Below are 23,465 nucleotides of genomic sequence, written 5' to 3'. Positions count from 1 at the left end.
CAAAACCAGATGTTTTAACGTACTACCATAGGTGGTGGTATTGAAGTGGTCCAACCACTCTGTAATTTGGAAATACACCAAAACGCTAAGAAAGTAGGTATATACCCTGCAACCCAGTGCCACTACTACTAGGTCTGCGCCCCAAAAATAACTAAGAGGAAAAGGACTCATGTTATAGTGTGTGTGTGTGTGTGTGTGTGTGTGTCTGTGTGTGTGTGTGTGTCTGTGTGTGTGTCTGTGTGAGAGCAAAGAATTGGCAACTGAGGAGGTAGCCATCAATTGGGGAATGGCTAAACAATTACAGCATATGTGATAGAATACTACTGTTACAAGAAATGAGGACAGGTATGGTTTTAGAAAAAAAGGAAGACTTGCATGAAATGAAACAAAGTGAAATGCAGAGAACCAGAAAAATTGATACAATAAAAACTGTATGAAAAGATAATCAATTTTGAAATACTTAGGAACCTTGATTAACATGATGATCAACCATAACTCCAAAGAATTTATAATGAAACATGCTACCCACCTCCAGATAGAGGTTGATGGACTCAATGTAGACTGAGGCTTATTTTTTGTTTTATTTTGGGACATGGCCAAGGCACAAATTTGTTTTGCTTGACTATACATGTTTGTAATGGGTTTTGTTTTTCTTGCTTTCTCATGGCAAGGATTGGGGTGGGGGTAGGGGGTGGGGGAAGGTGGAAGAGAATTTGGACCTAAAAAAATAAAATAAAAATGAATTTTAAAAAATAGTACTAGGAAAGTTAGGGAAAGGGCAGGGTTTGGAGGAAGCATAATAAATTCAGTTTTGGATATGTTGAGTTTCTATAACAGGCAGTTGTAGATTCCAGAGTGTAGGTCTGGAGAGAAGTTAGGTCTGCACAAGTAAATCTGAGAGTAACCACTAAATCACTAAAGATCACTAAGAGATCACTAAAACCATGGGAACTATTATCACCAAGTGAAACAGTGTAGAAGAAGAGAGCCCAGGTCTGAGAGTAATATGGATAGTTTTAGCAAAGGAGACAGAAAAGTAGCAGACAAGTAGGATGAGAACCAGGAGAAAGTGTCATGAAAACCCAGAGAGAAGACAGTCTCAAGTGGAAGAGATAATAGACTGTGCCCAAGCATGCAAATAGGTAAATTAGGATGAGGATTGATTAAAGGCCCTTAGATTTGGCAATTAAGAGATCATTAGTAACTTCAGATAAAGGAATTTCCATTGAATGATGAAGTCAGAAAAGACTGCAAAGAATTAAGATAGAGTAAAGTAAGTGAAATTCCCACTCATTTTAGACAGTTTTTTCAAGTTTAGCCACAAAAGGAAGGAGAGATGGAACAATTAGTTGGAGGATCACAGGATCAAGTGAGGAGTGGATAAGGGAGACATGGACATACCTATAGACAGTAGAAAAGCATCCAGTAGGAGATAGCAGAGTAAAAGCAGGCAAGTGCTTGAGCTCTTCCCCCAAAGCCCTCCAAACCTGTAAAAAATGACTCAAATTCTAGAGCTACAGAACCCACAAAATGACAGAGTGAAGCAAATCTCCAACCCAAGACAACCTGGAAGGCTGACAGGGTCTATCGTACTGGGCTGGGAGTAGAGCACAGTCCAGTGCAGGTCTCACAGACCTGGCTAGAGCAGGCCTCAGGGGATTGAACCACTGGCAACTGTGGTGGTTTCCAGACCTCTCAACTCACAAATGCCAAAGACAAAGCAGAAGATCAGTGGGGAAATTTCATTGGACCTGGGTGAGAGAAGAGTGTGGTCCAGCCCCAGGGTGGTGGAGGTGGCTGTGGTAGCGGCTGTGGTAGCAACAGCGGCAGCTGCTTCTGGAGCTCCAGGCCCACAAATAGTGGGGGGGATCAAGCTGCTGACCAGAGGGGGATTGCAGGGATCTCTTTGCTGGCACTGAAGCAGGATTCTCTTGCTTTGCTCTGCTTGGATCTGGGTCACAGTCCTGGGGTGAGGAGAAATGCTGGCGTGGCAGAGTTTGTGGTGGCTATGGAGAGGGAATCCTCCTCACAGTTCCAAGGCAATAAAGAGTACTTGTGGTCCCTCACAGACCAGAGCACAGGCCAGGAGAGGAGAAAACACCTCTCCTTTGATCATACCACCTCAGAAGAACTGAAAATTTACAGATGCCTAGAAGTATCTCTGACAACAGCTGCGCAAAACCCCTGAAACTTGGGGCAATACACCCTCCACACTAGAAGCAGAGACCTACCCTAACAAAGACCTCAAAAGTCAAGTAATTGGCTGGGAAAATAAGCAGAGGGAAAAAAATCAGACTATAGAACCTTACTTTGGTGACAAAGATCAAAACATACAACCAGAAGACAACAAAGTCAAAGTTCCTACAACCAAAGCCTCCAAGAAAAATATGAATTGATCACAGGCCATGGAAGAGCTCAAAAAGGATTTGGAAAAGCAAGTTAGAGAAGTAGAGGAAAAATTGGGAAGAGATATGAGTGATACAAGAAAATTATGAAAAACGAGTCAACAGCTGGCTAAAGGAGATTCAAAAAAATACTGAAGAAAATGACACCTTAAAAAATAGACTAACCCAAATGGCAAAAGAGTTCCAAAAACCCAAGGAGAAGAATGCCTTAAAAAACAGAATTGCCCAAATGGAGAACGAGATGCAAAAGATCACTGAAGAAAATAATTCCTTAAAAATTAGAATGGAGCAAATGGAAGCTAACGACTTCATGAGAAATCAAGAAAATTATAAAACATAACAAAAAGAATGAAAAAATAGAAAACAAAGTGAAATATTTCATTGGAGAAACCACTGACCTGGAAAATAGATCCAGGAGAGATAATTTAAAGATTATTGGACTACCCGGAAGCCATGATCAAAAAAAGAGCCTACACATCATCTTTCAAGAAATTATCAAGCAAAAGCATCCAGTAGACAGAGAGCAATTGAAGATCACTGAGAGAGCAACAGTGTTAAGTGTGGTGATATTCTGGAAGCAACGGGATGGAATGAGATCACTTTAACATGTAGAGGGAGAAATGAGGCTTGTAAAATAGGTGGTAGCAGAGAGCATCTCAATGTTGTGAAATGAGAAACAGAAAGAGAGGGATCTCTTATGAATGGCATTCATCAATCTAGACACTGGTTGCACCTTCTCATAACACTTAACACACCAATCCCTGAAGAAAAGGATGAACATTCTTTGTTCCCCCATTACCACTTCCAGAATACACCTGTTACCACCACTGCAACCTCTCCTTTTGAGGCTGACTAGCCAAATTTATCACACAATTCAGATGCTTGAACTGGCCATCATACTATAGGGGACTTCCACACATTGATGCTGCTTGAAACATTCTAATTTCCTAGTCTCTCAAATGTACTTAACTCCCATGATCTATTCCTCCACTCTACCTCAGATACACCATTGAAGAGAGGCCATTCTCTGCCTCCTGTCTTACCTAGCCTTAATCACTGAATGGGTGTTGCCTCAGTCAAACTGAGACCTGTGAAAGACCTTAGCTTAAGAAGGCCAAGGTCTCCCACTGCATCCTGAGCCACCTCCAGTCATCCTGATCTATTATCTGGCCACTAGCCCAGATAGCTCTGGAGGAGAAAGTGAGGCTGGTGACTTTTCACAGCCCTCCCTCACTTAAATCTGTTTCACTTGCATGTCATGGCATCATGGTCCTCTTTGAAAACAAAGGACAAACAACCTTGTTATCAAGGCTACTTCAAACTGTCTAGGACCTCAAGCCTCCCATATTAACACCTCCTTCCAACTCAGCTAAGAAACTGCCCTCATCCTTTACTGAAAACAAGACTACAGACTTTAAAATCACTTCCCACCCTCTCAACATTGCAAAACCCCTTGATATTAGCCCGTTTTCTCCTTTATTCTGGTTTCCAATGGAAGCCAAGCCCATTCCTTTGCCAAAGTTAATCCTTCCACACATGCCCTTGATCCAATCCTTTCTGTTCTTCACTAGCAGACTGCTCCCAAATCATCCCCTCATTGTCAATTTCTCTCTCAAATAATTAGTTCCTTGCTGTTTACAAATAGGCCCAAATCTCCCCTCTCCTTAAGAAAACCTTCCTTGAACCCTGTGATCTTCAAGTTGTCCACCTGTCATCTCTCTTCCCTTAAAAAGCTACCTACAGTCCTAGATGCCACAAAACCTCGTCTCACCACGCACTTTTCTAACTTACACAATCTGACATTAGATTTCATTAACCAACTCAAACAGCCCTCTCCAAACTTACCGAAGTCTCCTACCTGCCAAACCCAATAGCTTTTCTGAATTCTCATCTTTGTTCGCTGTTGACTACATTTTCCCCCTGGATACTTTCCTTTCAGAGTTTTCATACCACATCTCATTTCTCTTACCTGTCTCAGTCTCCTTTGCTGGTTCATCACCTACATCATGCCTCATGTCTCCCAAAGCTGTCTTGGGCCACCCTTCTCACTCTATACCTTCACTTGGTGACTTCCTAAGTTTCTATGGGTTTCTTACCCCTAAACAGATGACTACTAGTTCTATATATCTGGGCCTAGTCTCTCCTCTAAGTTCAAATCCACCAACTACTGGACATTTCACAATGTACACCTCGAAGTCAACACGCCTCAAGTAAAAAATAAGTTTCTTTCACTCCAAAGCCACTCATCTTCTAAGCTTCCCTATTTTTTTAAGGCACCACCATCCTTCCCAACACCCAGGCTTACAATCTGAGTCATCCATAATTGCTCATGCTCACTCACCTCCCATATATTATCAGTTATCAAATCTTGTGTATTCTACCACATCCCTCACATCCACCTTCTTCTCTTTACTCACACATCTACCAACCTAGATGTGCAAATGTGAACACAGGCTCCTCTAACAATGTCAGTTGCTCGCTCAATAAACTCTAGTGGCTCCCTATTACTTCTAGACTCAAATTTGGCCTTTGAAGCTCTCCAACCTTACGCATTCCTATACTCTGCAGTCCTGCCAAACCATATTCCAGTCATCTCCCATCTATGGGTGACCTGTACAAGCCATTCCCTGATACTACAATCTTCTTGACCTTGCATAACTCCATTTCCATAGATTCAGCTCAAGTGCCCTCTTTTACATCATGCCTTTCCTGATCCCAGGTAGCATCTAGCACATAGTAGGTGCTTAAATGCTTGACTGATCCACCCCCCTCAAGTCAACTACCATATTCTTCCCCAAAATTACCTCATATTTTGCATATGCATGTAGGCATCTGTATACATACATATATAGACACAAATGTGTGTTCAAGTATGTTCTGTGACTGACATAATAGATTACAATTTAAACATAAAGCAAATTCTGATTGCTTATTTAAGAATTTTGCTGAGAACCAATCAGACAGAAAACTACAGCACTTCACAATAATTCACAAAGCTACAACTCTTCTGACACTTCCTTCCACAAGCAAACATCTGGTCTTTTTCAAGGTAAAGTGAAATATTTACTGTATGTCTTCTGGTGTAGCAAAAGCTCTGGGGAGAGGAGGGTTCCTCTGTACCACACCCATCTTCCACCATGGCCTCCAGCCCTGAGGCCTGCCTGGAGTTGCAGCCAACCCAACTTTGCCAGCTTAGTCCTTAAGAGGCCATTTAACATAAACTAAATTATGCTACTGTTTTGATTAAGTTCCTATCATTTTACTGGACTCCATTTTTCCTGTAAGGCCTATTTAGGAAAGCAGATGTTGTGTTACAGTGAAACTAAGCATGCACGAGTGCACGCGTGCGCACAAATGTTGTCTCCTGAGGGCAAAAACCATTTCACTCTTTTGTCTTTTATTGGATTAGCAGGACAGAAAGTGATGGTACAGTAAAAAAAAAAAAACACATGGATTGTGATGATAATTACATATGCTATCTTCACACTTACAGTGTATGGTCCCCAAACTGTTAAAATGTTCATGGGCACTTATCACCACTACTGGATGTCCTATCACATATTGTTATTAAGGCTGAAAGTGGAGTCTTAAGTGTGCCAATGTCTTTTTTGTTGAGTCACTTCGGTCACGTCCAATTCTTCATGACTGTGTCTTGGGGTTTTCTTGGCAACGATACTGGAATGGTTTGCCATTTCCTTCTTCATTTTACAGATGGAAAAACTGATACAAACAGGATTAAGTGACTTGCCTAGGGTCACACAGCTACTAAGTGTGGGAAGCCAGTTTTGAAATCAGGAGGATGAATCTTCCTGATTCCAAGACCAGTGCTCTATCCACTGCACCATCTAATTGCCCATGTCCTGTATTTTTTCCAACTCTAATGAGAGTCTTTAGCACTGTTTTCTCCAATTTGCTCCCCTCTACTTCTCACATGACCCACTCACATTTTTCTGAAATGAAAAACTCACTTTTAGGCTCAGAGCTTTCCAAGGCCAGCCATACAGTTTTCATCTTTGAAAGTGACTCACAGAAAGAACTGATGGAGTCTGAATGAAGATTGAAGGATACTATTTTCACTTTTTGGAGGTGGTTTTTTCTTTTGTTTCTTCTTTCACAACAACATGACTAATGTGGAAATATGTTTAACATAATTGCACATGTATAACATATCAGACTGCTTGCTGTGTTGAGGAGAAAGAAGGGACAAAGATTTGGAATTCAAAATTTGTTAAAAAAAATGAATGTTGAAAACTATCTTTACATGTAATTGGAAAAAATAAAATACTATTTACATTAAAAAAGAAAAAAAGTGATTCACAGTGGCAAGAAACCCAGGACAGCTAACATATTTCAAGAGCTAATCCCAATTTGTAAGGACAAATACTTTATGAAATACAGAAAAGCCTTGGTTGAAAATTCATGTTTTCAAGGTCTGGTTCCTTCTACAGTCATTTTTATTACAGGTCTTTCCATTTCTTTCAAACACTATGAATCTTCTTCCTACAGTCCTTTATCAAATAAAAAGAAATCATGCTTCTGAAGTATGCCACAACTCAGTTTTTACTGCTGAAAAAGTAATATTTTTAATGTGATTCCTTGCTAATGACATCCTGGAATGCTTATTTGCCTTGTGATGGAAAACATTTCTTCTACCTATTTATTCTTTTTTGGAAATTAGAATCCTCAAAGATCACCCAGAAAACTAGTCCTAACACTCAGAAAACATTAAAGATTTTTCCTTGTGCTTCTTTTTACTCTTCTACCCGGAGATCTGAAAATCATCCTTGGTCCCAGAGACCAAAAAATTCCTTTACTTTTCCTCTTTAAGGAACCTATTGATCTACTGCGACTCCTATTTGGCCTTTTTGGTGAGGGAAGAAAATCACAATCTGTTGGGTTTTCTGTACTCTCTACCAATTCCCTCTTGGGTAACTTGGCCTTATCTTTCTGGGGAGGAACAACGCTGTTTCTACTATCCCACTTATGTTTCTTTTTTATCATTCTAGTGTTATCTATATCCTGACACTCTGACTCTAGGTCACTGGTTCTACTTAACTGTAACTCTTTCAGATCAACCATTTCTGAAGAAACCTTTGAGGCTACCGGGGCAACAATGTGGTTGCTTCCATTAACAACTCGCTTCCTTTGCTTTGTGACCAACTTAGGGGTTCCTATGTCATTACTTTCTGGCTTTGGGGAAATAATAGGATGTGCTGGCAATCCTTTCACAGCAGGAGTTTCTGTATAAGCCTTCTGAAGTGTGGTGTGCAAGTTTTTCGTTTGCTGTTCCTTGGTCTCTCCCTTCTTACAAGCATCTTTTTTCTTGCTTTTGCCAATGGCTGGCATCACTTCAAGGTCTGTTGATTTTTGTTTTTTTCCATTCTTTTGGGTCTCTGTTTCATCTTTCTTATTTGGCTCCTGGAGGCCATCTGTTACTTCTGTGGCTTTTGGTCCTTGACCCTTTTTCCTTTTACATGCTCTTCCTGAGCTGTTGTTTTGAGGATTTAAGGGAACAGCTATATCAGACATGCCTGTGTCATTCGGAAAAGAAGAATCAGTACTCATATTCTTCCTTTTATTCGTCCCCTTCCTCTTCACAACTCTTGACTTATCTTTCTCAAAAGTCACAGCTGTCTCCATATTCTGCTTTTCATCTTTTTTCCCTGTAAAAATGACAAAAAATATATCTATATATTATATATTTTATGTATATAATGTGTGTGTGTGTATATATATATATACATATACATATATGTGTATATATATATATAAAAATATAATATCCCATTGCAAATCAACAACTATTTATATGTTGGCTACCTATCATTATGTGGGAGTGTGACTGGATGAAAAAGCATTTATTAAGCATGTAGTATGTGCTACGTACCATGCTAAGCACTGAGAACCTAAGAAGAAAACAGGTCCTGCTCTCAAAGACCTCACACTTTGATTAGAGGAGACAAGAGCTTCAGGGCAGATGGAAAGTCCCCTGATTCCTAAGGGGGCAGGGGTGGGGCAGGCATCAAGTTTTTAAGATTCCTTAGGTTACAAAAGTGACTGAATGACAAGGCTAGGACTAGTGCTCTTCCATCTGATAAGATGGAATAGCTAGCAGTTGGCTCCTATTTTCATCCAAGCCCAGGGAGCAGCCAGCAGCTTAGACAAGAAGGAATAACAAAGGAAGAGGGATGCCTCCTGTGGTGGTATGTCTTTTTACCACCCAGTTCTCCAGGAGGGTGCCGAGATAGCCTGGAGCAAAAGTCAATGATTAAAGTATTACTATCTTTATTTTAGAGGTGAAGGACCTTGAGCACAGAAGATAATTGATAGGTCATCATCATACATGAGAATAGCATGAGAAACAAGATTCAAGGCCAGATCTAAACTCCAAGAAGAATATTCTATAAAGTACAGAGGTGTCAAACATGAGACCTTTGGGATCTATGCAGCCCACAAAACTCCTGAGTGGGCCCAAATCAGGTTAAAATGTAATTGGGAAATATTTAACAAATAAATAAAACACAGACATTACATTTCAAACCTTAATCAATATGTGGCCCACGGGGACCCTTATGTGCAGTTTAGGAGCCCTCATTTCTACTTGACTTCGACATCACTGCACTTCACCAAGTTCAACTTGAGTAGGAAGTTTGTTAGTGATCCTGCAGAGGTCCCAGGGGTGAAATGAAAAGATGAGGGCAAAGGAAGACTGAAAAGTGGAGCTGGGAGGAATAGTATGAAAGCATGGTAAAAGGAAACATGGAAAGAGTACAGCGTAAAAAGGATTTCTGCAGCAACATAACGAACCACCATATGGATTACATTTTGAAGAGCTTACATAATCAAGACTAAAAATTTAAGTCACCATGGCTTGAAGATGCCATTTTGTTAAGGAAAAGGACCTGACTTAGAATCAGTTAAATCATAATTTAACAAGTATTTTATTAAGAGCTTACTTATTAAGTAAAAAGCAAGGAGAGGCATAAAGAGACAAGAGCTTATCAGGGACTAGTGCTAGGACCAGTTTTGTTTAAAACCTTCATAAATGATATCAAGGATCTAGAAATCTTACATGTATTAATTTGTTAGTATCATTCATCGGGCTACTTTAATATCCTAAAAACTATCTTGCTATTATTCTACTAACCAAATAACCTTCTTTCAATTAGGCTTCCCAGGTATCATGATTGGGAAAGAGTTTTCTACCGGCTTTATTGTCTGTGTGACAAATACAGTGTTAAGCTCTAAGAGCTTAAAACTGCAGTGGGACTTTTAGGACACTGTATGTATACTCAATGTTCACCTACTATGCTAGGCTAGTGTGAATCTGGTTAGTAAGAAGTTCTTCTCCACAGAGGTAAGTATACTAATAATTTAAAAATCAAGATCATGGACCTTCAAAACGAAGGATCTGGAAGCACTGTGGTAATCAAGTATCCCGAAGGCCAGACTTATTCACAATTTTCTAATCCACATTCCCATACCTACAATCAATACAGCAACTTTCTAACCCACATTACCATACCTAAGTCAATGAGAAAATTTACAGCATCAACCACCTCAGCCCTCATCTGCTACTTTTCTGCTCCTTGATAATTATCACAATCTTCCTGTAGCTTCCCCCTATAAATGTAGTATTTCATTACCTAATCAAGAGTTTTCCCTTTGTTTCCTGGCCCAGGAACTTAAGACAACTTGTAGTTTTACTAACCCGGAAGCTTAAGGCCTCCCCTAAGCACAAATTGCACAGCTTATCCCCAGACTTTGAGTTGGTCTCCTACCTTTCTCTTTTTGCAATTTTGATTTTGGCAAACAAGTCTTCTTTTGCTGAAGCTTGTTCTTGTTCGATTTTTTACGCTGAGGAAGGCCATCTTGAGGGAATATGCCTGTTGGACCAAAAGTCAAGTTCAATAGATTGCTTTTTATTTTATTTGACTATTCACCTGATCCACCTTACCTTAACCTAAAACTTACCTTCTACATAATTATTTCCTTTAATGAAAGGAAGGAACCTCTCTATTAAAAAGTACTATTCTAAGGTTCAGTAACAGAAGACCATTTACCATCTATATGACATCACAGCTGAAAGAAACCAGTTCGTGTAGCTTTTCAAGTACAACAATTTTATATCCCTACTTGGGATATTTACTATACAAGCAAATATTTATACTCAAGTCTCCAAAATCTAGGGCAAGATGTATCAATCAGAATTGGCAAATACAATATATTCATAAATTGGCATTTCTGAGGCAGTGAAAAAAATTTACATCTAATACATTATAGATTTTTAAAAGCTCAGTGTTTTGAAAAATAATTCAGAGGTACTTATACTTAGCAATCCCAAATGAAACTATTGAGAAAACAATCGGTCTTTTTTTCTAATACAGAAAAACTTCATCTTCACATAAGTATTTTTAAAAATTTTATTAGAAGCTTAATAATTATAAAAATTAACTAAATAATAAAGAAAGGGCAAATCTTACATAAAACCCTAAGCCTTGAAAAAGACAGAACAAAACAAATAAGAAAAAACTTTGTTCAGCATCTCATTCAAGTACTGTTCAAAATTTCAACACTTCTGGCACCTTTTTCATATACTTGCATGAAATATGCCTATGGTTTGATTTGTGTGGGTTTCACTATCACCACATATAGATTTTTCCTTATTGCATTTTGATGCCCCATATGTGTGTGTGTGTGTGTGTGTGTGTGTGTAATGGCTTTACGGTACTCCAATTCAGTAATCAATCTTAGCTCTTTTAGCCACTGTTAGCACTTACTGCATGTACAGGCTGCTTCCAATATAACTGAAGCAACTATGAATATTTTTATAGATAGGTTGTTTTCATGTTTGTTTGGGGTGGGCTTAAAATTCCTACCAACGAAATCATTGGGTTTAAAAAAATTATGACAGGTTTTGTGACTTACTGCATTAATTCTATATTGACCAATAAAAATGTTGACAACAGTCTGTAGTTTGCATATTTTACTCATTATACAGTTAAGTCAGTCCAGTCACCAAGCACTTACTAAATAAATGCTAACTTTATTCCTGGCACTAGTCTAAGTGCAGAAAACACAGAGAAAGACAAAAAAAAAAAAACAGTCCCTGCCTTCATGGATTATATGGAGTAATGGGAGAAATAACATCTAATTAACAAGGTATATACAAAGACATGCAGAGAGAGAGAGATGAAGGTAACCTGAAAGGTGAAGGAATTGGCAGCTGGGAGAACTTGAAAAGGCCTCTTGCAGCAGGTAAGATGAGAAGAGTCAAGGTAACTAAAAGCTGGGAGGTACAGGGGCAGAGTATTCCCGGCCTAGGGCACAGCCGGTGTCAAGACATGAAGATGTGAGATGTGGAATCATTTTGAAGGAATAGCAAGAAGGCCAGGTGTTGTCAGTAGGTAGGCCTGACTCAGGCCAGTACCCTATTAGTTTAGATTCAAGCCCAAAATGAAGTACTCTTTGGTCATTCAATAGTCAATGAAAGGTTTATTTAGCTATAGTATAATATTAAATTAGAACAAGGAGTCCCTCAATTCCACATAGAAATCACTGAATCAGCATGATAGGGTGTGGTGACTTGCATGGTCTTGGAACATTCAACAAATATATAATGTCTTTATTCCATGATGGTAGGCCTTTTTATGTCCTTAGGTAACCATAAAGCTGTATCAACAGAACCAGAGGTTATCGGGAAGCTGTGTCAACAGAGGTACCACTTGAGCCTCAGTGCTTGGACCAATCATGTCCCAGGGATGGCCTTGTCTCCTTTCAGGAAAAAACTAGCCTAACCTATGTTAAGGAAGGGGAAGAAGGGGGAAGGAATCCTGATAGAAGTGATCCTATCAAACCAAAGTAGCTAGAGAGTCTGTGTGGGGAGTAAGATTTAAGAGGACTGGGAAAGGTAGGAAGGAGCCAGGCAGTGTAGAACTTTCAACATTAAAAAAAACAAAATAATGCACAGATACAGATGCAACACTCAGTTAAGTGGAGGATGGCTTAGAGTGGGAGAATCTGAGGCAAGGAGACCAGTCAGAAAGCTAATGAAGTAGTCCAAGTAAGAAGTGATAAAAACCTGAATCATGGTTGTGACTATGAGTGGGCAAGTCACTTAATCTCTCTCAATCTCAGTTTCCTCATCTGTAAAATAGCATCCATCTCACAGGGCCATTGTATCAAAAGACATAAAATGTAAAGCACTTTGCAAATCTTAAAGCACTATTATGAGTAGAAAGAAGGGGATGCTCATTACAGTACCAGTGAAAAGAACTCAGACTCTCCAAAAGAGAAACAGTCAAAGGATATGAACAGGCAGTTTTCAGAGGAAGAAATTAAAATACCTATAGGCATATAAAAAATGCTCTAAATCACTATTGGTTAGAGAACTGCAAATCAAAACAACTCTTAGGTACCACATCTCTCCTGTCAGATTGGCTAACATGACAAAACAGGAAAATGATAAATGCTGGAGAGGATGTGGGAAAATTGGAACATTGCTACATTGTTGGTGGAGTTGTGAACAGATACAGCCATTCTGGACAGCAATTTGGAACTATGCCCAAAAGGATATAAAAATGTGCATACCCTTTGACCCAGCAATACCACTTCTAGAGCTATATCCCAAAGAGATCATACAAGTGGGAAAAGGACCCGTATGTACAAAAATACTTATAGCAGCTCTTTTTGTAGTAGCAAAGAATTGGAAATCGAGGGGATGCCCATCAATTGGAGAATGGCTGAACAAATTGTGGTATATGAATGTAATGGAATACTATTGTGCTAGAAGAAATGAGGAGCAAATGGACTTCATTATAACCTGGAAAGACTTATATGAACTGATACTGAGTGAGGGGAGCAGAACCAGGGATCATTATACACGATTATAGACACACAGTATCTGTAAGGACTAACTTTGATAGACTTGACTCCTCTCATCAATGCAAGGTTCAAAGACAGCTCCAAAAGATTCATGATGGAAAAAGCTATGCACATCCAGAGAAAGAATTATGGCGTCTGAAAGCAGACTGAGGCAATCTTTTTGCTCTCTTATTTTTTAATCTTTTTTGGGGGGGGTCGTTTCTCCTTTCTCATGATTTATTCAATTGGTTATAATTCTTCTTTACAACTGGACTATTATGTGAAGGTATATGTAGAACCTACATTGGATTACATGCCATCTTGGGGGGTTTAGAGGAATGGGAGGGAGAGAAAATTTGGAACCCCAAAACTTGTGGAACTGAATGTTGTAAACTAAAAATAAAAAAGAAATTTAAAAATGAGAAGGAAAAAAAAGGACTTAGACCAGGTTCTTTTTTAGGACCAAATAATTATCTCCAGATTGTTCTAAATAATAATTTGTTTTTAAAACAAATTCTGGACAGATATCCAAGCCTAAAACAATACAAATACACACACCCATATCCACCTCTATAGGCCCCAAAGAAATAAGTGACAAGGAAATTCTAAAAATTAAACAGTGAGATATAACAAACTCATACACTTAGTCTTATGCCTTGAAAAACCTAAACCCAGTAGTTTTCTTAGTACCACTGGATTCTAGATCATATTTGTATTTTGATGTGAGGAATGAGAACCAAGTGCCCAAGTGCTAAGACATGGAAATACCTAGCTAAAGGACAAGTTCCAAATGTTCTGTCATCATCCTCCCACTTCCAGTTTAACTTTACTTGAAGACACCTTGTCTTTCCTAATTCTGACCAACTGCCTTGCACATACGTTGTTTTATACAAGAAGCAGAGTGAAAGGATGTGTAATCCCATATACTTAAAAATAAATCAATTCACTGTCATCTTTATTTACAAAGGGTTAGTAGTGTCATCCATGAAGGACAACATACCATCACTCAGATACAAGGAATATGCCTCCTTTTCCACATAAAGTATCACTAGACACTTTTGCAAAGACAAAGTACATATTGTTTTTTCCACAAAGGACAAATCTGAAGAGTAGCAGAAACCCTTTTCAAAGAAGGGAGCTACTACCTCTGTACAATTTAATCCTTACCTTCAGCAAGGCTCTGGAACCTGAAAAGGGGGAAAAAAAAGAAGTCATTACTTCAGAATACTGAAAAGGTACTACATTCTCACATAAGACAGCATCTCAAACCTCTAGCCAGGTAGACTTTCCTAAAATTTTCATTATTTAACTATGTTGCATATGGAAAAATAGCCAAAAATATAGAAGTTCTATTTTAATATGCAATTTTAAAAAATATTGTAAGACACTAGATCTAACTTACCCAGGCTGGAAATGCAATGGCCTGACCCAATCCCACTGCTGATCAGCATGCAATTTCCAGTTTTGACCTGCTTTTCAACCTCACTCAGTTCACCCCTCCCTGCTCATGCCCCTGCCCCCCACTCTCAGAGGCTTCATCATATTGATTCAACACTTAGTGCAGATACTCAAATTTGCTTTAGCCCTAGCTCAGAACCCCCAATTGACCCACCAGCCTCCTCTGCCTCCCCCAGGAGCAGAGATTACAGGCATGTGCAAATAGAAGTAGTCATTATCAAGCACTAAGGTCTAACCAGTCAAACTGGCCTACAAACTGTTTCCTATTCCATCTCCTATCTCCATGCCTTTGAACAAATCAGCTGGCATAGCTGAAATTTTCTCTCCTTATCTGTTCAAATTCCAGCTCCATGCAAGATTCAGTTCAAGTGCCACCTGCTTCAAGAAGCTTTTCCTGACAGTTGTTAGTAACTACTTCCCCCAACTCATTTTATTTGGTATATAACCTGTATTTTTTTTTAACCTGTAACTACATTTTAAAGGCTAGATAGAATGTCTACTGTATATTTACATAAATGCTTTCTGACCGAGAAAGACAGACAAATTGATCAATCTAGGAGTCATCGATAAAGTGATGATGGCTGAATGAATTCATGGGAGCGGATGAAAGAGGATATAAAGAGAGAAGTGCTAAGGCCATAGACCTGGGATAAACCCCACATAGGGGACGGACAGAGGGGATGATCCAGGAAAGAAGACTAAGAAGGAGCAGCAGGACAAGGAGAAAACAGTGTCAAGAGTGCCAAAAGCTGTTGAGAATGAGAAAGATTAAGAACTAAAAAGAGTTCCTCAGTGAAAATAGTAGCTCTAGTGCAAGTTAATTTGCAAAAGAACACTACTGTAAGCATAACCTCTAAAAACTGTGAATGCTGAATGAAATCCTTTCTCTGCCATCTAGCAGGTTAGAGTCATCTCAGAGCCAAGGGGGGTTTCTACAGAGATAAAGAGAATGGCCCCAAAGCACCAAAGTATCAGGAGAGTTTCCCGGAAGAGTAACACGAACCAAGTTTCCAAATAGTACTTACTTTCTGACCAGTTTGTAGAGACGCTTTCTATTCAAGGAAGGAGTGCTTTGCCTGCTGGCCATTTCAAACAGTCTATCAGCAATTTCCTCATAGTTAAACTATCCAAAAAAAAAAAAAGATTTCACTTAAAACAAGTCAATTACTTTTTTCTGGGCCCCTCTAGTGTGAAAATGCCTAAATCGAAAGGAACTATTCACAACACAATAGTAGATGCGCTACTGTGCGTACCAATCTGATCCAGAAATACCACTAGTAGGCCTGTACCCTAAAGATAAAAAAAAAAACAAAAAAGACCCTTATGTACAAAAATATATACAGGAGTTCTTTTTGTAGTAGCAAAAAACTGAAAACAAAAATTCCCACCTACTAGGGAATGGCTAAACAAATAAGATATACAAATATAATGGATTATTAGGCACCATAAGAAATGAGAAATGGACATTTTCAGAGAAAATGGGCAAGACTGTATTTCAATTAATGTAGAGTGAAGTAAGTAGAATCAGGAGAATATTACAGAAAAACAACCACCTGCTGACAAAAAGGTGACAAACTCAAGATAGAGAAAGAGACATACATTTCTAGATAGGGCCAATGTGGGAATTTGCCTGCTAGACTATATACATGTGTTAACAGGGTTTTCTTTTTTTTTTTCGGTGGGAGGGAGGAAGGGGGAAGTGAGAAAATCAAAGCTAAACTAAAATAAAACACCTTTTTTTTTTAAACAATGCAGACTCAATTTTCTGAATCTGGTCTGGTCAAGACTGCTAACCTCTCTGGAAAACCTCTGACCCATGTGCATAGATTACCACACTAAGCCATTTCAGAGGGCATGTGCACCTATTTCCTGTTGAGGTGCAAACTGACTTTCTCCCATTATCTTACTTGGTGGAAGGGCAATCACTGTCTTCTTCCACAAGAAACAAATGTTCTACTGGACCTGCTTAGAGTATTCTTCCTTTTCTTTCACTCAAAAATTCTTGCAACTGGGCCATCCTTTTCCTAACCAAAACATCTCGGTGAGTTTATTTCTAACAAGAGTAATTCTTTTTTTAACTAGACAAACACTAAAAAGAGCTATCTATAGTCCTAGCTATCTCCACTCTTTGGAAAAAGAAGTAGGTAGAAGTGTGCTAATATCTATGGCCTAGAAAGTTTTACAAAAACTTAATTTCTGTCAAGGGAGTCCTATTTTATGTGATTCCATACTAAGGACCTCCTATGATGAAGTCTTTTAAAGATAAGGAATCTCTGCCTGTGCAAAAATAACGTTCTTTGGTATGGGAAGAACTGGAAAGGAAAGGAGGCAGCCATCGACAAATACAACAGGCTTCTCAAATACGGATTCATTTTGTTAAAAGGGACCCTGTTTCAAGGAACAAATAACAGGGAAATAAAGAAAAAAGAAAAAAAATGAAATAAAAAATAACACAAGGAGGTGATAAGCCTAGAATTTCCTCCAGGATGTCAACTACTTTGATCATAGTCATCTTCCAAATACTGACACAAGATCAGCTTTTGATATAGATGACAGATAAAAAGATGTAAAGGACCTGAGAGTCCACTTAGCTCGAAGTCTCATTTTCCAATGGGAAACTAAGACCCTGGAAGCTTGTCTCTTGTCCAAAATCACATAGGTAATAATCATGATAAGCTGAATTTGAATCCAGGTCCTCTGATTCCATAGGATCTCTTTACATATCGGATCGTTTTGGAGCATGATCCTAAAGTGCCCCTAGGAGAAAAGTGAGGGTAGGGGTAGGAAGAGGAACTACTACTGCCTCAAGAGCCCAAAGCAAGAGAATGGAGTAGAGAAGGGTGATAGAAAAGAGTAAAAAACCAAACTTTTTCTGACTTTTAATTTTGCCTTAAGTTAAGCCCTGATAGCAGAATCTACCTCTCAGGTGCCACTGAAAATCACTAGTTCCGCGTTATTATTTCCAACCTGTTCTAATTAATCTGCTTTGTCTTAAGTATGAATAAACAAAAATGAAATCCAAATACGCCCCACCCCTTCCTTCTGTAGTGTTCAGAGAAACAAACATCAGGAAAATCTTGAAGACCAAACGGGTAATGAAATGTGGAAAGTAAGTTCTCATCTTAACACTATTGCTTGCAAAGGGTTCTGTTCTTCGCGCCTTCCTGGGCAATGAGACCTTACTGTACAAATGGTGACCCTCTCCACACATACCTGAAGGACAAGCCCGATGTGTCCCTTGCCATCCCTCCGCCTTTCCACTTTTGGTTTGTCTTCACTTAAGGAGGAATCTTTACCTGTCTTTCCTGCAAATACAGATACACGTGTCCTCAACAATGGCTTTTTGATTGACAGACTTAGCTATTCTCAGCAATACAATCATCTAAGACAACTCCAAAAGACTCATGATGGAAAATACTATCTACATCCAGAGAAAGAACTATGGAATCTGAATGCAGATTGAAGCAGACTATTTTCACCTTTTTTGTTGTTGTTACAGTCTCTCCTGGTTTTCCCCTTTTGTTCTGATTCTTCTTTCACAACATGACTAATATGGAAATATGTTTAATATGATTGTGCATGTATAACCTATATCAGACTGCTTGCTGTCTTGGGGAGGGAGGAGGAGAGAGAAAAGAGTGTGGAACTCGAAATCTTATAAATGTTGAAAACTTTCTTTACATGTAATTGGAAAAAAATAAAATATTATTTTAAAAAATGGTTTATTGAGAGATTATTAACTACAGTACACTACCTTATAAGAACATGCAGTAAAAACTATACAAAGGCAGTAGATAAAGCCACAGACAAACGGTAAAGGCTATAAAACTTTCAAAGGAGAGAGATCACGAGCACCTAGGATGGTAAAGGAAGGCTTTATGGACATGCACGTTGACCTAGGACTTTTTTCAAGTGAAATTCATATAGGAGGGTAAGGGGAAAATAAGGAATTAGGACAAAGCAGGTAAGGGGAAAGGTTGGGAACCAGACTGAAGAGAGATCAGAAACAACATGTTCAGAGGACACCAAGTAGGCCAATACTTCTGGATCAAAAGCTGCGCATAGGGGATTGATGGACAATAAAGCTGAAGACAGGCTTTGTGAATGAGATTGACAAGGGCCACTAATACCAAGTTAAGGATTATTAGTCTTCATCCTTTGAGCCACAGGCTCAGTTCCTGAATGAATAACTGACATGGCTAAAAAAGTGTTGTGAGAAAACAATTCTGAGGTTGGACTAACAGCCAGCAATCACATAGAGCTTGGTTTGCAAAGTGCTTTACAGGTTATCTCATTTGATCCCCACAACAACTCTGTGAGGTCAGTGCTGTCATCCTTGTTTTACTAAGGGTAAGGTGAAGTGACTTAGCTAGCATCACACAATTGGAAAGTGTTTGAGGCAGGATTCAAATTCAGGTCCTCCTAACGACCCGTCCAATAGTCTACCCCAGGCCTACACAACCCATGGCCTGCCAAAGGATTTTGGGCAGCCTGCGAAAAATGCAGAGGAAAACACCCTTTATATTTTTCATGGGCTGCCTAAAATCCTATGGCGTGCCCACAGGCCATAAGCAGACCACAGGCCACAGGATGTACAGGCTTGCTCTATCCCCTGTACCACCTCAATGCCCATCTGTCTCTCATCTCTAGCCTGACTTCACCTTCTGCGTACTCCAGACCTTACTGGACATTTCTACATGGATGACCCAAAGCCATTCAGACTCAACATATCCAAATTTAAACCTGTAATCAGCTGAGTCACCCAGTTTCAAAGTCTTATCAGTTCTGACTCTCCACCCTTCCCAGGGTACCAGCGTCTAGTCAGCTGCCAAGGCCTACTGACTTTGTTTCAACATCTCACAGCTATGTCCTCCTTTCCATTTACATCATTCCCACTCTAATTCAAGCCCTTAACATTTCTTAACTGGCATATTATGAGAACTCTCTGGTCTTCCTTAAGTCTCTCACTTTGTAGTTTAACTCCCTTTGTCCAATAATTCTCTTGCCGAGAAGAGCCAAGATGGCAGAGTAAAAGCAGGGACTTGAGTTCTCCCCCAAAACCCCTCCAAACACCTGTAAAAAACGACTCTAAACAAATTCTAGAGCAGCAGAACCCACAAAATGACAGAGTGAAACAAATTTCCAGCCCAAAACAACTTGGAAGGTCAACAGGAAAGGTCTGAGAAGAGCACATTCCAGCATGGGCTGCACTGGCACACATGGGGGCCCAGCAAACCAGGATCAGGACTCAGGGCACTGAATCACTGGCAGCTATGGCAGTTTCCAGACTTCTCAAACCACAAATGCCAAAAGCAGCTTAGAAGGGCAGTAGGAAAAGTCTGTTAAACCTGAGTGAGAGAGCAGCGTGATCCAACCTCAGGCCCAGGGTGGCAGCAGTAGCAGCAGCTGCTTCCAGTGCTCTAGGCTCACAGATGGGGGGGGGGGGGGGGGGAGGATCAAGTGGTTGACCAAAGAAGGAGTGCAGGGATCTCTTTGCTGGTGCTGAGGCAGGATTCTCTTGCTTTGCCCTGCTTGGATCTGGGGCAAGGAGGAGCACTGGCATGGCAGAGCTTGTGATGGAGGTAGAAAGGGACCCCTCCTCACAGTTCCAAGGCAAAAAAAGAGTGTTTGTGGTCATGCATAGGCCAAGAGAGGAGTAAACACCTCTCCTTTAATCATACCACCTGAGAAGAACTGAAAATTTACAAGTCCCTAGATGTATCTCTGAAAAACACACAAAACCTCTGAAACTTGGGACGGTGCACCCTCCAAACTGGAAGCAGAGACCTACCCTAACAAAGACCTCAAAAGTCAAGTAATTTGCTGAGAAAATGAGCAAACAGAGGGAAAAAAATCAGACTACAGAATCTTACTTTGGTGACAAAGAAGATCAAAACATACAACCACAAGAAGATGAGGTCAAAGCTCCCACATCCAAAGCCTCCAAGAAAAATATGAATTGGCCACAGGCCATAGAAGAGCTCAAAAAGGATTTAGAAAATCAAGTAAGAGAAGAAGTAGAGGAAAAACTGGGAAGAGAAATGAGCATGATGCAAGAAAATCATGAAAAAATGAGTTAACAGCTGGATAAAGGAGACCCAAAAAATGCTGAAGAAAATAACACCTTAAAAAATAGAATAATGCAAATGGCAAAAGAGCTCCAAAAAGCCAATGAGGAGAAGAATGCTTTAAAAAGCAGAACTGGCCAAATGGAGGAGGAGGTCCAAAAGACCACTGAAGAAAATACTACCTTAAAAATTAGATTGGAGCAAGTGGAAGGTAATGACTTTATGAGAAATGAAGAAATTACAAAACAAAACCAAAAGAATGAAAAAATAGAAGACGATGTGAAATATCTCATTGGAAAAGCAACTGACCTGGAAAACAGATCCAGGAGAGATTAGTTTAAAAATTATTGGACTACCTGAAAGGCATGATCAAAAAAAAAGGGCCTAGACATCATCTTTCAAGAAATTATCAAGGAAAACTGCCCTGATATTCTAGAACCAGAGGGTAAAACAGAAATTGAAAGAATCCACCAATCAACTCCTGAAAGAGATCCCAAAAGGACAACTCCTAGGAATATTAGCCAAATTCCAGAGTTCCCAGGTCAAGGAGAAAATACTGCAAGCAGCCAGAAAGAAATAATTTTGAGTATTGTGGAAACACAATCAGGATAACAAAAGATTTAGCAGCTTCTATATTAAGGGATCAGAGGGCTTGGAATATGATATTCCAGAGGTCAAAGGAGCTAGGATTAAAACTTAGAATCACCTATCCAGCAAAACTGAGAGTAATCCTTCAGGGGGAAAAACAGATATATTCAATGAAATGGAGGACTTTCAAGCATTCTTGATGAAAAGACCAAAGCTGAATAAAAAATCTGATTCTCAAATACAAGACTCAAGAGAAGCATGAAAAGGTAAATAGGAAAGAGAAATCATAAGGAACTTATTAAAGTTGAACTGTTTACATTCATACACAGAAAGATGATATTTGCAACTCATGAGATCCTTCTCAGTATTAGGGTAGTTGGAGGGAATATTTACACACACACGCGCACACACACACACACACGCACACACACACACACAGAGGGCGCGGGGTGAGTTGAATATGAAGGAATAATATCTAAAAAATAAAATTAAGAGGTGAGAGAGGAATGCACTGGGAGAAGGAGAAAGGGATAGACAGAATGGGGTAAATTACCTGGCATAAAAGTGGCAAGAAAAAGCTTTCACAGCGGAGGGGAGGAAGGGGGAGGTGAGAAGGAACCAGTGAACCTTACTCTCATTCTATTTGACTTAAGGAGGGATTAACATACAAACTCAATTGGATATGAAAATCTATCTTACCCTACAGGAAAGTAAAGGGGAAGGGGATAACAGAGGGGGGGTTATGGTAGAAAGGGGGACAAATGGGAGGAGTCAGAAGCAAACACTTTTGAGGAGGAATAGGGTCAAAGGAGAGAATAGAATAAATGGGGGCAGGGGGAATGGATGGAGAGAAATATAGTCTTCTACAACATGACTATTATGGATGCGTTTTGCATGACTACATATGTATAACCAACATCAAATTGCTTGCCTTCTCAATGAAGGTGGGTGGGGAGGGAGGAGGAGAGAATGTGGAACTCAAAGTTTAAAAACAAATATTAAAAAATGTTTTTACACGCAACTGGGAAATAAGATGTAGAGGCAATAGGATATAGAAATCTATCTTGCCCTACAGGAAAACAGAATAGAAGGGGATAAAAGAAAGTGGGGAGGAGTGATAGAATGGAGGGCAGTTTGGGGGAAGGGGTAATCAGAATGCACGCTGTCTTGGAGTGGGGTGGGGGTGGGGGGTGGAGATGGGAAGAAAATTTGGAACTCAAAATCTTGTGGAAGTGAATGTTGAAAACTAAAAATAAATTAATTAATAAAAAATATTCTCTTGCCTTTTTGTTACATATAAGGGAGCACATCATCTTGGTAACTCAGAAGTCTCATATAACAATCATTAAGTAATATACAACAATCACCAACATAGCTTCCTATTGTCTAGGCAAGGAGTCCTTAATTCTTCTGTCACGGACCACTTTGGCAGCACACTCCAGCCTACACATCCCTTCTCAGAATGTTTTGAAATGCGTAATGTAAAGTAGGATTACAAGGGAAACAAATTATATTGCAGTACAACAATACAACACAACAAACATTTATTGTTTGCCCTGTGCCTGGCACTGTCTTAGCACTGGAAATACAAGGGTAACTAGGTATGGATTTGTTCAATCCGGTCAAGGCATAGCATAAGTAGTTAAGGCAGGCAGGTCTTTCCACTACAGTAAGAGAATTCAACTGAAAGCCAGGCTATGTGGTATCCCAACAGTGCACTGTATCAGCGAGGCAATGATCACACTATAGATAACTGTCAAGATGCCCACGTGGTTCTGCATCACCAAGTACACGACACTCTCCGCATGGAAGGGAGAACCAGAGACCCACATCCCACAAGCCATTCACCCAATCTATCAGAGCAATACACAATATCACAACCTGCAGCCCGGCCATCCCAAAGCCTCTCTGACCCCCTGCTGGGGCCGCCCCACAATCACTCACAGCCACCACAGCACGTCCGCTCTCTCCCTCAGCTCTAACTGTAGTAACTGCTCTCTCAGTATTTCCTAGGACACAACTTCCTTATCCTCTCAGCAAGCCCCTCCCACCACATGTGACTTGGGCTTCCTATGACGTAAGC

The 23,465-nt window shown here is 39.7% G+C and overlaps 1 protein-coding gene across 2 annotated transcripts in view; it reads right to left on the bottom strand.

Annotated features, from left to right (window-relative positions):
- Window positions 1-3,865: 3,865 nt before the first annotated feature.
- The window catches only part of RRP1 (ribosomal RNA processing 1), a 41,592-nt gene continuing 21,992 nt past the window's right edge, over window positions 3,866-23,465 (bottom strand). For both annotated transcript variants that reach the window (XM_036745903.1, XM_036745904.1), the window contains 5 exons: window positions 17,940-18,031; window positions 15,752-15,849; window positions 14,436-14,455; window positions 10,187-10,291; window positions 3,866-8,068 (listed from right to left, as the gene is read on the bottom strand). In XM_036745903.1, coding sequence (XP_036601798.1) covers window positions 7,131-8,068; window positions 10,187-10,291; window positions 14,436-14,455; window positions 15,752-15,849; window positions 17,940-18,031 — 1,253 coding nt within the window. In that variant the 3' untranslated portion in view covers window positions 3,866-7,130. The remainder of the gene's footprint in view (window positions 8,069-10,186; window positions 10,292-14,435; window positions 14,456-15,751; window positions 15,850-17,939; window positions 18,032-23,465) is intronic.

The sequence above is a fragment of the Trichosurus vulpecula genome, chromosome 2, assembly GCF_011100635.1.
Source record: "Trichosurus vulpecula isolate mTriVul1 chromosome 2, mTriVul1.pri, whole genome shotgun sequence".
NCBI classification, from domain to species: Eukaryota; Metazoa; Chordata; class Mammalia; order Diprotodontia; family Phalangeridae; genus Trichosurus; species Trichosurus vulpecula.
This window is presented reverse-complemented; position numbering and strand designations above follow the sequence as displayed.